At 46.9% G+C, this 16,801-nt stretch overlaps 3 protein-coding genes across 3 annotated transcripts; 1 reads left to right on the forward strand and 2 right to left on the reverse strand.

Annotated features, from left to right (window-relative positions):
- The first annotated feature begins 1,428 nt into the window (after positions 1-1,428).
- LOC124647916 (F-box/FBD/LRR-repeat protein At2g04230-like) lies at positions 1,429-3,695 on the forward strand. The gene is made up of 3 exons (XM_047187765.1): positions 1,429-2,805; positions 2,886-3,020; positions 3,147-3,695. The coding sequence occupies exons 1-3, from the start codon at positions 1,429-1,431 to the stop codon at positions 3,510-3,512; spliced, it is 1,878 nt and encodes a 625-aa protein (XP_047043721.1). The 3' UTR covers positions 3,513-3,695.
- A 6,382-nt stretch (positions 3,696-10,077) lies between these two features.
- LOC124647917 (E3 ubiquitin-protein ligase ATL31-like) lies at positions 10,078-11,025 on the reverse strand. The gene has a single exon (XM_047187766.1). It carries the CDS (start codon positions 11,023-11,025, stop codon positions 10,078-10,080), a length of 948 nt encoding a protein of 315 aa, XP_047043722.1.
- Positions 11,026-12,401: 1,376 nt separating this feature from the next.
- Positions 12,402-13,476, reverse strand: LOC124647918 (very-long-chain 3-oxoacyl-CoA reductase 1-like). Its single transcript, XM_047187767.1, has 2 exons — positions 13,128-13,476; positions 12,402-13,048 (listed from the first exon to the last, which is right to left on the reverse strand). Exons 1-2 carry the CDS (start codon positions 13,474-13,476, stop codon positions 12,402-12,404), a joined length of 996 nt encoding a protein of 331 aa, XP_047043723.1.
- Positions 13,477-16,801: the final 3,325 nt, after the last annotated feature.

The raw sequence follows: 16,801 nt of genomic DNA on the forward strand, positions 1-16,801 counted from the left end.
CCCCATCGCCGATCGCGCAGCTCCCGCCGCCGGCGCGCAGGACCTCCTCCCTTGCCCCGTTCCCGACGTCCTTCACCTCCTCCCGTGTGAGAAACGACCGGGCGCAGCTCTGTTCCTCGCCGCCGCACCAGTCCGTGCTGTTCCCGCCGCCGGCAGTCGCAGGTACTCCGCGTTCGCCGCCCTCCTGCTCCGACACCGCCATCCCTGCTTCCCCGCCGAGCTTCCTCCGAGTCTCGCCATCCCCGTATCTCTCGGGCGCAAGACGGGAGGAGCTCGCCCCCGTCGGCCGCCGAACACAAGCGCCGCCGCCGTCCCTCGTACACCGCCGGCGAGTACTGCTCCGACCCCGTCGGTTGTTCTTCGCTGGAGACCACCTCCCCCTTTTTTCTTGTGATTTTTGGATTGTTGTGAACATGTATGTAAAATCGGAGTGTATGTAGATCTGTGTGCAGTACCCATGGGAAAAAATTGCTACTATTGAATTGCTAAATTAGGACAGAGTTTATGCAGATCTGGACATGGTGTATTGAACATAGCTTGGTACTTATTGAATTGCTGAAATGTGTATGTTAATTTGACATGGCTAACTCTTTTATCGCTGCAATATCTGGAAAAAAATTCACATGATGTGCGCATTTGCGCTGTGCCCATGTATGGTCGATGTATATATGTATTCCAGAAATAATCAGTTGTGAATGTTTCGGATCTGTTGGTAAATAGTATTTTGGCAATACCAACGACAATTGTTTTTTGATTATAATCTACTTCCACAATATGTTCAAAATATCAGAGTAATGAGAAACTTTGCTCAGATAATGTGTAATCTTTTGGGTTTCGCATGGACACGTATTGTAATATATTGCAGGCATGAGAAACTTGTACTCTAAATATAGTTGTCATGAATAATTTGTTTTATAAGACATAAGTCAAAAGCCAAAATCCCAAATAAATTTAACCAAATTATTCCAATACAAAGCGCGTTCAAAATTATTTTAGTCAAATAGATAATTGAAAATAGCTAACTTGTTTCAAATCGGCATTTATACAACATCTTTCAGAGATCTAGGGGCATTTCAGAGATTTCATCTTTTATAACAGCTACAGCTGCTATTAACAACACTGCTGCCAAACATCAAATCTCTCGCTTACCATGATACTTGCATTCTCATACATACTCATCATTCACTGCAAATACTGCTTTCAAAATGCTAGCAGCCAAACAAATAGACCCTGATCCCTCCATCTCAACTTTTTGGACCACAACAGTCAAGAAAAAACCACACAGATCCAAGCCGTGGATGTTTTGTTTGGACGGTCGCAGATCACCAAAACCTAGGTCTCTGTCAAAACTCCCATTCCATTCCTTCGTTCCCCGTTCCCCACTTCGCACACCACACCACCCCGAAACCCTGCCGCGCGTTGCCAGCCATGGAGGCCGCCGTGGCGGCATTGGAGGCAGCCGCGAAGAGGACTGCTCGAGCGGCAACAGCTGCGAAAGAGGCTGCGGTGGCGGCCTCGGCTGCTGCGACGGAGGCTGCAGGGGTGGCCTCGGCTGCGAAGGAGGCTGTTGCGGCGGCCTTGGCTACTGCAGAGCAGGCGGCGGCGGCATCGTCGAGAGCGAAAGAGTTCGCGATGGCGGCGGAGGCTGCCGCGAAAGAGTCGGCAGCTGATGCAGCGGCGACCGCGGAGGAGCTGGCGGCGGCGATGCGCTATTCTAAGAAGCGTAGATTCCATCACGGCGGGAGTGGCGGCGGCAACCCCGATGACGGGAGAAACCTTGATCTCGTCAGCGCCTCTCCGACAAGGTCCTCGGCAGCATCATCGACCTGCTTCTGGAAGGAGCCGGCAGCTGCTGTAGCGGCGACCGCGAAGGAGCCGGCGGTGGAAACGCGCTATTCTAAGAAGCCTAGATTCCATCAGATCGACAACGGAGGGAGTGGCGGCGGCGGCAACTGCGATGACGGGGGAAACCTCGATCTCATCAGCGCCCTCCCCGACGAGGTCCTCGGCAGCATCATCACCCTCCTCCCCACCGAGGACGGCGCCCGCACACAGGCCATCTCTCGGCGGTGGCTTCCCCTCTGGCGCTCTGCTCCACTTAACCTTGTGGTTAATTTTGAAATGGGGTTGAAGCAAGCCAAGATCATCGGCTCGGTCTCGAACACGAATAGCAAGCTCGTGGCCTCGGTCTCGAAGATCCTCTCTGAGCACCGTGGCCCTGCCCGCCGCTTATCGCTCAAGTTGATCTGCGCAACCGATATCCCCGTGTGGGGCTGGGAGCGCAAGATTGAGGAATGGCTTCGCTCTCAAGCCCTCGACGGCTTACAGGAGCTCGATTTCAACGAAATTTCGGGCATGCCCCTCTCCGTGTTCCGCTTCGCTCCCACACTCCGCTTCGCCAGATTCATCGTTTGCGGTTTCCCCAAATCGATTTCAACGCTGTGTCTGAATTTCCCGTGCCTCAAGCAGCTCACCATGTACGGGGTCTCCATCACGGAGGATGGTCTGCACAGCATGCTCTCGGGTTGCACTGCCTTGGAAAGCCTTGAGCTGAAGCAAATTTATGGCATAGGTGGTCTCTGCATCAGCTCCCAAACTCTTAGGAGCTTTGCCTTCCACCGTGATTACAGACAGAATATTTTGCATCTAGTCATTAAGGATGCCCCTTCTCTAGAAAGATTGCTACCGTTAAATCCATGCAGTGGTCGAGTGGCCATCCAGGTAATTTGGGCACCTAAACTGGAGATATTGGGTTTGCTATCTAAAGACTTATACAAAGTCCAGTTTGGAACAACGATTTTTCGGGTAGAGCAGCCTTCCTCCATCGCTCTTTGGCATTCCTATACCCAGGCTATATTTCGTGTTTACACTTTTTTTTTCTGCAGAACATGATCGCTGTCAGCTTAACAACCAAAATTGAAACCATGAAGGTTTTGGTTCTCGACTCCATTGGCCCTAGTCTGGATGCAGTTGTTGACTTCCTCAAGTGCTTCCCCTGCTTGGTGAGGCTGTATGTCATTGTGAGTATACATATTTGCTTGCTTTAAAATTCAGAATCAGTATTGATGTACTTATGATCTAGTCAATTATGATGTTGTTAACCTGTTACTGATTGCCTTTACATTGTTTCTTCTGTCTATCTCCAGTCACATCCAACAAAGGATATGGATAACGCGAGGAAGTATGACCCTTTGGATCCAATCGAATGCCTTGAGCACCATCTAAAAAAAGTGGTGTTAATGAATTACGATGGCAACAAGAGGCCATCTGTTGACTTCGCCAAGTTCTTTGTTCTGAATACTAAATTCCTAAAAGAAATGGAAATCGAAGTTCTTAACAACCGAAACGACAAATGGATGGCTAATCATCGCAAGCAGCTATGTGTGGAAAAAAGAGCTTCTCGAGATGCCCGAATTGAACTGAAAATCAGTACTAAGAAATCCAACATACTCAGCATGGATACCCATGATTTGTCAATGTTTGATCCCTTTAGCAGCAGGGCCTTTCGTTGATAATACAAGTGTAGTTGATGCCCATTCCCAAGATTGTGATGTTTTGTTGAAAGCACAATATTATGATCAACTCAAGATTAAACCAGGATTGAGGAGGTGATGTAACTAGTTTATAAGCTCGGGCATCAAATCGAATCCTGGAAAGTGTAAGCTGCTAACAGAAGACTAGTTTAAGCTCCTTAGTTAAGTGGCATTGGTTGTAACTTGTAAGCTGGTAATATCAGCAGCTACTACATCTCTGTTTCGAACACTTTGCTTTAGTGAAAAAGGATGGCATTTGTGCCTTTTGTCTAAAACATATGTAGTCTGAAGCTTATTCCTTTGCAATTCATGGAAACTATGCCTGTGAGGTATTGAGATTTCAGATTCTATTTTGAACTGCAAACGCACAAGCATAACATTTGCAAACTTGGTTCTGCCAATGATTTTTTAGTTTACAGAAGTCTTCTCCTTCACACCATTGGTATTTCGTTGCCTTGCATTTATCATAAAACTGACCAGAGCAAGAGAGTAGTCAAGCTGAAAATTGTTGTTGAGAGGGAAGACACCTGATCATGACACACTCTGCTATTAGATGTATTGATCTTGCTGGGACGTGGCAATGCCATGGTGCGGTTCTGCAACTTCCATTTTGTATAATCTGTTACTTTTTAAGGAAAATTGGAAATTGCTAGTCATATCTGGGTATTCAGATCGGCCTCAACATTGGGCTTGGTTGAACGAGGTTAGTGATTTCGGTACTCAAATGATTGAAACAAACATGGAAATAACTGAAGATATTGGCATGAATGAAACGTGACCTAGGAAAGTCATGATAAGTAGAGTCAAGCCGAGGCCTGGTATTTACACTAAAATAACTTGCACCAAAAAATAGATAAGAACTGGTATATTGATAACAATTTGAAAAGAAGCATCGTGCCAAGCTTATATCTAATACAGTACTAAGTGGACGTGAAAAATATGTAGGTACACATCCGATCCGCCGGTTTAGTCTTCCGAAGGTGCTCATAGAGGTAAGGTGTGCGTGTATGCGTTTATATGGGTGAGTGTATGCACGTGTCTGTGAGCGTCTGTGTTTCTAAAAAAAAAGCCGTGCAAAGGGAAGCTTGTTTCCTCCAGCACTGTTGATGGGTGGACGAAGTGTGGTCTTGAGGATTGAGGAACCACCATTGAGCATTCGGAGCTGACTAGATGGACCTAGCGCGCTTTGCGGCGCCGTTTTCCATGCATGTCATTTAAATTCTATGCGATATGTGTGAAGATGTGTTGATATGTGTAGGGCCTGGGTTGGAGCGATCCGGAGCACCCTGTCTTCCCATTAGCACAAGGCAAGTCTAAACTACATCAAAATCTCTTGTAACGTTGCAAAGAGTTAGAAATGTAACACAGTTGAAAAATATTACATGCGACTCAACTGAAGAAGACATCTAATATTTTATCTACTTATTCTGCTAAATGGGATGAGCAGAAAAAAAAAGTTTCTAGTCAACGAAACACATCAAACATCTACCAAGACATGGCATTAGAATTATTATTTTTCAAGAATGTTCACTCCAGTATTGATGGATCTAAACGGAATGTCTATATATGTACATGTACAATGGTCAATACACTCAATAAAAACAAATGAGTGAGCACCTCATAGTCTTCACCAATAACTCGTGAAATATTAGATACATTTTGAGAAAATCAATATTAGCTATGACAAAGGCTCTTTCTTTATGGACGAAGAGAACTACCATTGGACCAGAACATCGCCCAAGTATATAAGAAGCAAGGAATCACTATTTTTCCAATGCACAAGCTAATTGGATCTATCTATTTGCCAAATAGATGTAAAACTGTGATCATGCTGCTCTTAATATTAGAAGCAATAAAAAAAATTAGCTAAAAATGACTCTACCAAACAGGGTTTGCAGATAAAGATGTGTTACTAATTACTGTAGCTTGAGAAGCAACCCCTGCAACACACACCTCTAATTAACATTCATAAGCAAGCACACATTTTGGAACTAATGCTTGAAAATAAGAAACCACATGTGTATTATAATATGTTTACAGAAAAACTAACAAAAATAATTCATAAATACATAGATATCGCAATAATATATGGAACTTCATCTTTCTTCTAAGCAGGAATTTCTCTCTCTCCCTCTCTCAAGTGACCCTAAGGCGATGCCTTACAAACCATGCTTCACCATTCAGAGATCTGTTTGTAGGTTGAAACTACATATGAACGTCAATGCTGAAATTGTTTTTATTTCATCAAAATTGCACGGTTTGATGTTCCTTTACCACATTATAGGAATAACAACATTACACATCATAAAACCATGCCTTCAACATTCAGAGACATCTGTTTGCAGGTTGAAACTGCAGATGAAAGTCAATGCTGAAATTGTTTTTATTTCATCAAAATTGCACGGTTTAATTTTCCTTTAATACATTATAGGAATAACAACATTACACATCATCATGCAATGTACATACACCTAATCAATTAACCATTCTGTCTTTTTTTCCAATAATATTTTTCTATGGTTGGAGGAGCTCTGCCATCTTCAGCCAATAAAAGAGTTCAAGGAAAATCCCTTAACCTGGCGTATAAACAAACATCGAAACCAACCTAGAGTCGAACATATTCAAACTTCAGTGGAAATGTGGACAGAAAAACTGAATATCAAGTTCCAAAATAAGAGGCCATTGAGCTACATTAGGCCAAATCAGGGCACACACAAAAGGTGTACAGGTTGAAGGCCTACAGAAGAATAGATCAGCAGCATGTCATCATTAGCTAAAATTTCAAACAGAAATGTTATTTCTAAAGTTTAGGGCCAACCTGTTAAGTTAAATTTCAAATTATCAGATCTACGACCAGCAACCCCATGATATTGGGATGCCAACCAGGAGTGTCGTGACCTGCAGCCCCATGATATTGGCTTGCCAATCAGGAGTGTCGTGTCTAATTGGATTCATCCCCCTTGGGTAAATTTCAACCCATCCAATACATAGTGTGTCCTTATTTCTGACACAATCATACCTTTTGACAGTGGAAAATAAATAATAACTCCTAATGACACAAATAGTTACCACCTGATATTGAAATACTGTTGGTAATCATATTAATATCGACCAGATAAAAATACATAATGCCTTGACCGAATAAAATGATGCATGCGAAAATCTAGCATAAGAGGCATACACATGTGTAGAACATACATGAGCGATCTGCCTAGCTTTGCACTGATGGATTTGATTTTACCTAATATCAAAAACAGAAGCATCCAAGCCCAAAGCTCACAATATCTCGGCAGCATAGGCTCGCTAAAAAGAAGAAAATGTGTCAAAAGTCGAAAACAACTCCATTGTTCAGCACCTTCTGTAATTCAATCAAAAAAACTGGATGGCACGATTGATTGCAGCGCAACAATATGCAATGCTAAGAGTCGATTGCATTATTGACTGCACTACGACCACATATATGCACTGCTCCTTTGGCCCCAACATTATCGAGGGGTGTGAGCAGCCAAAAGGAAACACCAGAAATAGCAATGTAATTTAATTATCACAATCTAAACTTAGCACGCATTACTGTATCATGGCATTGGTGACCAAAACCACTATTGAGTCACTAACTTTTATTCTTGAAATTAAGCGTGTCTCTTCAGAAACAAATAATTGCTGGCTATCTGAAACAGAAAGGATGCAAATAAAATAACCCCCAAATTGTTCAGGATGGAGTTCACTCTTGTTTGGAAAGATAAATAGGAAGGTTTCATTATGAAGAAATCAACCAATGTTAATAGATAAGCTGATGTGTATGGAACCATTATCTGAATTTCCATTCAGACTTCCAAAGTACATCATTCTGCTATCCATCTTTACTGTATTTATGGGCTACTCAACTTGCATTTCTAAACGTATAAATAATAATGCCAAGTTAGGTTACCTTTTAAGGCATATCCACATCGATGCGGTATCAATGAACAAATAATGCATTCTAACTCTGAACTTTCACATTAAGCTTACCCAGTGGACCAAAATAAAGAAATTCAGTTTCAAATTTTTGATTTCACTCTGTTTGGAAATATCACAGACCACACATGGTTCTGAAATTATGGTATTATTATTATTTTGATAAAACTGCCAATCAATTAACACTTCTGACAAAGCGGGGCTACAAAAATACATGAAAGGGATAAAGTGGAGGAGGGGATCAACAGTGCAGACATGATACTTAGTTTTTCTTATATCCTCACGGTGCAAATACGAAAAATATGAGATCAAATGGTAATATGATCATTTTGGGATTTTATGTAAGGACACGTCACAAACAAAGAGCTTACAGAGAAACAAAGAAATCATGTAGAGCCAAGCAAGATATGCAACTAATGTATCATGCTATTAACTTGTTTTCTTTGAAGCATCATTTAAGTTAGTGAAGCGGTAAAAGTGTAATTCTACTAACATGGAGAACCTTCAGCTTCTAGGAGGAAACTGAACTTCTGAGCTGAAGAGCAAACCATAGTCATGATCTTGCAGGCATGATTAGCCTTTACAAAGCTAGTACTCTGGATAAGTTCAATGCCTACAAAAACAGACATAATCATGTCAATTTCAGTACAGAAAAATTCTCATGAGGGAAACACCAGGCGTTTTAAATAAACAGATAGAATCCATGTGTGTTTATCTGTGCAATTAAAACCTTAGAAACTATCCCAAAGCTGGAAAATACTCTTGAAATGATTAAATCAATAATGCCCCCATGACTTCCTGGCCCATCAGAGCAAACTAATCCAATGTTCTAGCTTCCATGCAATAGCTGCGAAATGAGGCCCTAAATTAACCTCATTACTAACTTTTTTACAAGTCCAAAAGTCCATGTTGTAGTCTGAACATATGAAATAACTGATCGTCCATCAACCATATATGTAGTCTTTTCCATTGACAAATAAAACAAGCCGTACATGCATCATCTTTTTATTTACTCAATACTTGCAAGCTGCAATAACCTAAAAATCATTGGATATTTCAAAAGTAATAAATGGCCAAGATCGACCCTCAAGGGAACCTGGCAGTTAATCTAGTAGGAGTGATGATGAATGGATGACACGGCATATACCAAGGCTAATTTCAACCGCCTCACGAGCTTGATGATCGACAGAGGAAAAAGGGAAGTAGGAGTATATCTCGTAATGACAGGCAAATACAACGTGAGGGAGTACTTACCCGATCTGTAGAAGATGTACTGCCGGCGGCACCCAGATTGCACATGAACGGGCGCCGCGCCGCAGCCCCACGGCTAGCCCGCACCATATCACCGACGCGCACGTCTAGGGTTTGCTGCAGGGTTCATGCGGTGGCAAAACGCAACAGCGGCGAGGAATCAGCGAAGGACTCTAGACCGAGATGAACTCGCGCCGGTGAGCAGCAATGCCAGAGGTGGAGGTGGAGGAGGAAGGCTGAATCGGGGAAGCCGCTTTGGCTGCAGAATGAGAAGAGGAAAGGGGATCAGGAGAGTTGTGTGAGCGAGAATTGATGGGTTCGTTCGCAGCTTGATCTTGCTCGGCGGAACCGACTTGGGCCACAACCCCATCGTGTACCGACTCCACCGGCAGTCAAACGATGTAGGCCAGCCATGTAGGCCCAGCGAAAGCGATGTGCGGAACGACCACAGACCGTGGCAACCCTGGGAGCTTAGAGCTCTTAGAAGATGCGTACCATTTCTTCCCTTCCGCTGCTGATCCTGAATGAGGGGAATTCCTAGCTTGCCGTCTGGTTCTCGCCCCAACGCTTCTCTAGAGATGGACGACCGCGGAGGTGCCATTTTGTTCAGAGACCTTGTCAGTAGTTGAGATGAGAAAAAGACACGACGGATGCACTGTGCAGCTTGCGGGAAAGAAACATAAGAAGAACAAAAAGAAAATAATCCTCTCTCTTTCACTTGCATTTGCTCCTTTTTCTTTTCCTTTGAAGAAATAGCAAGAGCTGATGACTCATTTCATTTGGGAAAAACAAACACACACAGCATAGAAAAGCACATCAAAAAGTCGTACCTGCACTTGTTAATTCCCTGTTTGGTTTGCTGTCCCGGGGTTAGATTACTGATAGCACGGCAACTGACGCAGCGTTCTTATTATGCTGACATGCACGTTCTATACTTCTATCCAAGTACTAGGAACATCCAGATTGTTTACATTCGTTTGGACATTATACTTTTCGCTGTCCCAACATGAATCTTTCAAACGAATGGCTGATCGTACAAAGAGCAGTTGACCTACGTTTCCAATACCTTAGAAAAACTACGTAGATTTTGGCATTTTGCAGCCCCCCGTTAGGATAAGCATGAGTTGCAGTCTTGCAGACAGTCTGTAAGAGTGAAAAACGAAAAATGTTTTACACTGCCTTCCGACTCTTCCCAGTTTAACTCCCACATCCAAACAAATTTACACAAGGAAACCTCACAATAATACGAGAGTCAATCAAAAGGTGAAAAGGGTAAAAAGAGACGAAGCGGGGTTACACGACGACACGCGGTTTTCAGTTTTCACAGCCGTCAAATCGATCATTTCGGTTCCGGTGGCGCTGCCGGTGTCGACGCCATCGTGGCCGCGCCGCCGTCTCCCCCTCGGGCCCACGACATGAACGCCGTCCACCGCCGTCGGCCGCGTCTGCAGTCCGTGCCGTCGTCACCGGCGTCGCGGAAGCTGCCCCCAACGCACTGTGCTCCTCCGCGCAGGCTCTCGACGGCGGGACTACTCGCGCAGCACCTGCTGAGCACCTGCTCCCTCACGTGCTCCGGCAGCCGCAGCGTGAACCTCTCGTGGTCGTCGCACTCGCACTGCTCCTCCTCCGCCAACGCCCCGGAGACCAGCGAGTGCCCCGTCGAGTGCGACCTCCGCAGCCTCGCCGCCCGACGCTCGCCGCGCAGCTTTTCCAGCTCCACGGCCTCCTCCTTCCTGCCATCGTCGCCGTCGACGCTGTCCTCCTCCTGCGCCGGCATCGCGATCGCCACTGCGGCGAGCGGCGGCGGCGGCTTATCGAGGTTGGCGCGGCAGAGCGGGCACGTGGTCCGCGCCTCGAGCCAGGGGTCGATGCACTCCGGGTGGAACGCGTGGGAGCAGTGCGGCAGCAGACGGAGGTCGTCGGCTTCCTCGAACGCCGTCAGGCACACGGCGCACTCCAGCGCGCCGCCGCCGATCTTGTGCGCCCTGATCTCCGCGTACGGCACGATCGGGAACGTCGCCAGCACCGCCGGGTCCAGCCCGCGCCTGGACGCCGCGGGGTTGCCCGCCTGCGGCCCGCCGTCTCCGGCGTCGCGGGACCGGAACTGGGTGATGTACAGACAGAGGAACATCAGGAAGAAGACGACGCCGATGGACACCACGATGGCCATGGACATGGCCTGCCCCAGAGGCGACGGCTTCGGCTGCGGCCCCGGTGACTGCTGCGCCATGCCTGCGGCGACGCAGAGTAGGCAGAGAACGACGAGGAGGTTCGCGTTCACGCCCATCGCCACAACCGCCGGATTGACGAACGGTAAATTGCGTGCCTGGACACTGCTGCGTAGCTTGATTCAGCAATTGAAATTATGGTATCCCTCTTCAAACACCTTTGAACTTTTGGCCATTTACAAGTCTTGGCGGCGCCAGGATGTTGGTGCCAAGTTCCTGCCACGTTTGGCCCTCACACAGAGTCTACACGGTACATATATACCTGCTTACAATTCATGTTCACTCGCGTGGATTGCAGACTACCTGAACACCTGATGCAATATTGTACGTGAGGTGGTTGTTTTGATAAGGTGTGTTTGGGTAACAAGTTTTAGTAACACTTGTTTTAGAAAAAAAACAGTTCTAAGTTGTTTTGATATAACTGGGTTGTTACGGACTACTCTCTCTGTCCCAAAATGTAAGGCGTCTAAGGACTGATCAAAAGTCAAATTTTACTAACATTGACTAAATATTTAGAAAAATATATTTACATCTACAATATCGAATGAACATATTAAGAAAATATATTTTATGGTGAATCTATTCATGTTGATTCAGTACTGCAAATGTTTGTATTTTTGTGTATAAACTTGATCAAACTTAAAAAAACGTTGACTTTTGACTAATCCTTAGACGCCTTACATTTTGGGACGGAGGGAGTACTTTGTTTGGATTAAGGCTGACCTGCACACCCACGGCTCACCACTTTTCCTCTTTGGCCGTTGACCGCCTTGCGCAGGGGCATGGATTATGAGAACATTATTTCTAAGAGCACCATCATCATCCGCCCCACCATGACGCTGACAGAGGAACCTCCAAAACCAGAAAACCTAGTACTACAACATACACACACACACAAACGAGAAACTGGGCCTCTCCTCCTCCTCACGATGTCGAACGACAATCAGAGGGGAAGGGGCGACAGACTCGCCAGCGAGAAAGAGCAAGAAAGAGACCTGGAACCGCCGCTTATGTGCGGTTGTTTCTAGCGAGAGTGGAAAAGATAGAACGTTCCCAATCTTCTCCTTGTCTTCGGCAGGAGGAATTGAATCCATAGAAAAAATTGTGAAATTTCAACGATATATTAATAATCATCAACATCAATACAAAGAGACCCAAACGTAATAAAAATTACAAATAAATCATTGGATCATTCCCTCAAAAAAAAAGTCATTGGATCCCCTAGCAATAACTACATACACTAACGCGAACAGCCCGCGTCGAACACTAAACACGAATGAGAAAATCCACGTATATTGGTACATCAAACTAGCCAACTAGAAGTAAACCACTACAAAGAAACAGTAAACAAGACCAATAGATGGACACATCACATAATAGTCCCCCGAGCACTAGGACAGTGAGCTCCGCTCATGATTTTGGCACGCACACACATTTACCGGCGCGACGTGCCGCCGGCGACACTGAGTGGACTGTAGAACAGCTGTCTGTGGTGCAGGTGGTCACGCAGGCGGAGCCAGTCGTGGACGGGGTCCGGCACGGCGGCAACGAGGCACCAGAAGAGCTGGTGGCCGACGTTGGGCACGCAGAGCGGCGGTCCGTGCCCGATCCAGCGCACCGCCGCACGCGCGTAGGCGTCGGGCGTCGGCGCGATGAGGAGCAGAGTGACGCGACCGGTCTCCTTGAGCGTCGCCGCCATTTGCGTCGCCACGTAGAACGGAGCCTGGCACTGCACATCGATGCCTTTGCTTCTGTACTCGACGTAGAGGCTCCTGGAGAGCTGCGCGACGTAGCGTTTGGTGGAGGCGTAGATGGTGTAGAGTGGGAAGGAGGGGATGGCCTCCGACGACGCTGACCCCATGCTCACCACGGCGCCCCTCCCCCGCGCCACCATCCCCGGCAGCACCGCCGCCGTCACCTCGGTCACCGCCCACAGGTTCACCCGTATCATGCTCACCCACGCCTCAGCGTCGGCCTCGTGCAGGTACCGCGAGCCCGGCGTCGCCACACCGGCGTTGTTCACCAGCACCCCAACGTCCAGCCCGGCCACCGCCTCCCGGAGCCGCGCCATCGCCTCGTCACCTGTCGACCATAGGCATTGAAGCGCTCGATCAAAAACTTGTGAATCTTCTACGTGCTTCCGTGCGGAACTACAAGTTACCTTGAGGTGTGGAGACGAGCGAGAGGTCGAACACGACGGTCCTGGTCTGCACGCCGTGGAGGGAACCGATGGTCTCCGAGATCTCCCGGAGATTGGCGGCGTTGAGGTCGACGAGGACGAGGTTGAGGCCACGCCGGGCGAGCTCAAGGGCCATGGAGCGGCCAATGCCGGACGTCGGGCCAGTGACAACGGCCCACGCACCGTAGCGGCGGCGAAGGTCCTTGGGACGGCGTAGGCAGAGCGCGAGGCGGGCGAGGAGGCGGATCAGAAATGGCAACATGTAGAAGGCGCCGAGGATAGCCGCCGAGACGAACCACGCCGGCGACTCTTGCCTTTGGGACGATACCATCCTCCCGATTTACAGAATCTGTCAGTGTTGCTCCTCGAGGCCTGCCCGACTGAGAGTTTATGGTGTGCATTTACCACTGCTCCCATCGATGTGCCTTCTGCCAACTGCATGTGGCCTCTTGAACGGCTCTACGTCCTGCACGCTGTGCATAGAGCAGTGTCACGAGGTACGAGACGACCAGAAAAAGCCTGTTGGATAGGGGAGGAGACGGGACGAGAAAAATCTCTCCAACGTAGACCCCACATGCGTCCACTGGTGAAAAATGACGACAAATCAATCCTTTGGGCAAACTTAGGGCATCTCCAGCGGCGCGACGCTGAGCGTCCGTTTGTGTCCGCCGTGACCGGAAATGCGTCTGGGGTCTGTTCCAGCGGGGCGACGCAAAGTGATCGGGCCGTCCGCGAAGACGCAAACCTGGCCCAAATATGCGCCAGATTTGCGTCTCCGCGGACGTTCGGCGGTCGCACGGAGCGTCTGCTCGCGTCCCCACGGGCCCTCATGGCAACGACCTAGGTTCGATCGGCCTCGAATTCACAACGCCGCGCCGGTGTGACAACCGCGGCGACCAACCGCCGCAATGGAGCGCCGAACCGCCGCGGAAGAGCAACCGCCGGCCTCTTCGTTTTACGCGCCGCCGTTAATCCGCGCACATTATAACCCCCGCGTCTACGGTAATTCAAGTTCAACCGCCTCCTTCTTCTTCCTCTTCTTCTTCTTCTTCTTCTCCAACACCGGCACGTCATGAGCGACTACACGCTGCCGTTCGACTCGGAGAGCGAGGGCAAGTCGCCCGGATTCCTGCATTGGTGGGAATCGCCGGCGACGCCAAGCGATCCGGGCTCCACGCCCAGCTACCCTACCTCCACACCGAGTGAGGACGAGGAGGAGGGAGGCGGCAATGACGGCGAAGGCCGGGGAGGAGGACGGAGGCGGCGCCGCCGGCCGATGCCGACGACGAGGAGGAGGGCCAGGAGGAGGAGGAGGACTCCGACAGCAAGTTCGCCCGATTGGAGGCGCAGGAGGCGGCGGACGACAAGGCGGCGGCAAGGAAGAAGTCCATGGCGCTGGCGCGGGCGGCGCGTCATCGTCCGTTCACCAACGACGACGATGAAGACGCCATTTCTTCCAGTTTCAAGTCCTCGACGGGCGCGTCGTCCTCCAGTTCCGACGACGAGGTGACAAGCAAGAGGCGGAGGAGTTTCCACGACGACGACGACGCAGGGCCTTCCAACAAGAAGGCCAAAAAATAGTTTTAGCTTATATGTTTTTAAATTTCTTCTTATTTGTATGTTAAATATGTTTGAATCTAGTCGATTGACGTATCTGGTTAATTGTTTAGGCTATAATCTATTTGATTGGACCAACATGACATCATGTGAGTACATCTTTTTCGCGTTTAAAACTTGATCATTCAAAAGAAGTAGCACAAAAAACAAGTTGCATGTCCAAAATGCGTCGGACCGCTGGAGGTAGCCCCCGACGTAAACGGACATTTCGCCCCTCGCGGTCATTTTGGCGTTCCGCGGGGCGACGGAAACGGACGCTCGCGACCACTTTTGAGCGTCCGAAATGCGTCGCACCGCTGGAGATGCCCTTATGTCAAAATAACCCGACTTGAAACTATTTAAAAATATACTACTACCTCCGTCCATACAAAAATATCACAAGTTTGACTAAATTTAGAAATATACTATTACATGGTGTCTTTTGTATCATCATAATAGAAACATATATGACCGGTTTAGAATAATATTTGCATTAATATATCATTATTTACATATTTTTAGATGATTTATCGAACTTTCCTACCAAATTTTCTCTATTGGTATTTAATTTCTGGGAGGTAGAAAACCTCTTTTTTTGTATTTTGTTGTTTCAACAAACTTCTAAAATCCAAACAATTTGGGAAAAATATCACGGAAGATTTTAATCACAAGAAGGACTATAGGCGAAAGAAATATTCGAGAGGAGCCACGAGGGGCCAAAGAGTCCAAGTAGCATGCGCCGACCTGTAAGTCGCGCCCACCTGTAGGCCGTGCCATCTAGGCCCATTTGCACCTCGAGTGTCGCCTCGTCTCTCCCTTTTTACAAACGTCTCCGTTTAGGAATAAAACCTACGTCATATTTTCCCACGATTTACAAAGATGACGGTGGAGGCGAAAGTCCTCCCCTACTCCGGCAGAGAGCAGATCTGCTGCTCCAAGGCCTCTAGTGAGGGAGGAATTGAAGGCATCGTCATCACCACTCCTCCTTGGCGTAGGGGGGGAGCTCTCCATCAACATTAACATCATCCCCAACATCTCCATCTCCAAGATCCACCTCGATCCCCTCATAATTTGTGATTGATTTAACCTTATATATTGTTTAAGTGCTATTTGCATGATTATGATTAGCAACTTGTCTCTATTTGGTGGTGAGATTATATTTTTAGATTGTGTTGTAATCCATAAGCCATTGATCCATACCATGTTTCACCGGTGTGAGTAGATCCCCGTGTTCTCGAAGGCATAGGGTGAATTGGCAATGATTTATATATAATATGCAATGAATGTTTGGTCAAATTTTCATCTTGTATGTGGTTCTGTGATGGTGATATGCGAATTTCGACAACATATTATTTCACCTATATGGGCTCATAGGGTTACACTTCAATGCAATGAAGTGAGTTGGAAGGGACGGAATGAAAGAAATCATATTCCAATACTTTGTGTTGCATTAGAGGATTTATTATCGGGGAACCTTGAACTAATTGCTATGGTGGAACATTTATGTATTAGTGATTCATGTGTTTGCTCATGAAAATGGCCATATGACCAATCGTAATGGGTGTATTTGCTCATTCACTTGGCTGCACCTAATTTAGGCTTCGTCCAATAATAATAAAACTTGAATAGATCCTTAGCATATTGTTAGAAATCTTAAGGCTGAGTAAATCCATGCCTTCCTCGGAAACACCTGTCACATATAAGTACACAAACACTTGAGCATATCCTCTTGTTGCAAAGATGATTGAGCTTTCTCTCATAGAGAGTATTCACTCATAACAATGTACTGTTAGCAATTTACACTATTGCAACCTACAAACACAAAACACAAAACACAAAACTACTACATATTTTATTATTTTACTTGTCAAAATTACTAACCAATACCTTCAACTTCTCTCGTGGGTTGGACATTTTTTTTTATTAAATGTACTACAGTAGATCTCCTGCACTTGGGAGACATCAAGATACCTTTTTAGCGCCGTTACCGGGAGCCTCATGCTATTGGTAGGTTTGCTTGGTAAGGAAACTTGAAAGCTGTTTTTACTGTTTACTATTTT

The sequence above is a fragment of the Lolium rigidum genome, chromosome 4, assembly GCF_022539505.1.
Source record: "Lolium rigidum isolate FL_2022 chromosome 4, APGP_CSIRO_Lrig_0.1, whole genome shotgun sequence".
Lineage (NCBI taxonomy): Eukaryota > Viridiplantae > Streptophyta > Magnoliopsida > Poales > Poaceae > Lolium > Lolium rigidum.

Coding starts and splice junctions, on each gene's coding strand:
- LOC124647916 (XM_047187765.1), top strand. CDS start 1,429: ATGGAGGCCGCCGTGGCGGCATTGGAGGCAGCCGCGAAGAGGACTGCT. Junction 2,806..2,885: donor TTGGAACAACGATTTTTCGG/GTAGAGCAGCCT, acceptor TTTTTTCTGCAG/AACATGATCGCTGTCAGCTT. Junction 3,021..3,146: donor TGGTGAGGCTGTATGTCATT/GTGAGTATACAT, acceptor GTCTATCTCCAG/TCACATCCAACAAAGGATAT.
- LOC124647917 (XM_047187766.1), bottom strand. CDS start 11,025: ATGGGCGTGAACGCGAACCTCCTCGTCGTTCTCTGCCTACTCTGCGTC.
- LOC124647918 (XM_047187767.1), bottom strand. CDS start 13,476: ATGGTATCGTCCCAAAGGCAAGAGTCGCCGGCGTGGTTCGTCTCGGCG. Junction 13,049..13,127: donor GCTCGTCTCCACACCTCAAG/GTAACTTGTAGT, acceptor TATGGTCGACAG/GTGACGAGGCGATGGCGCGG.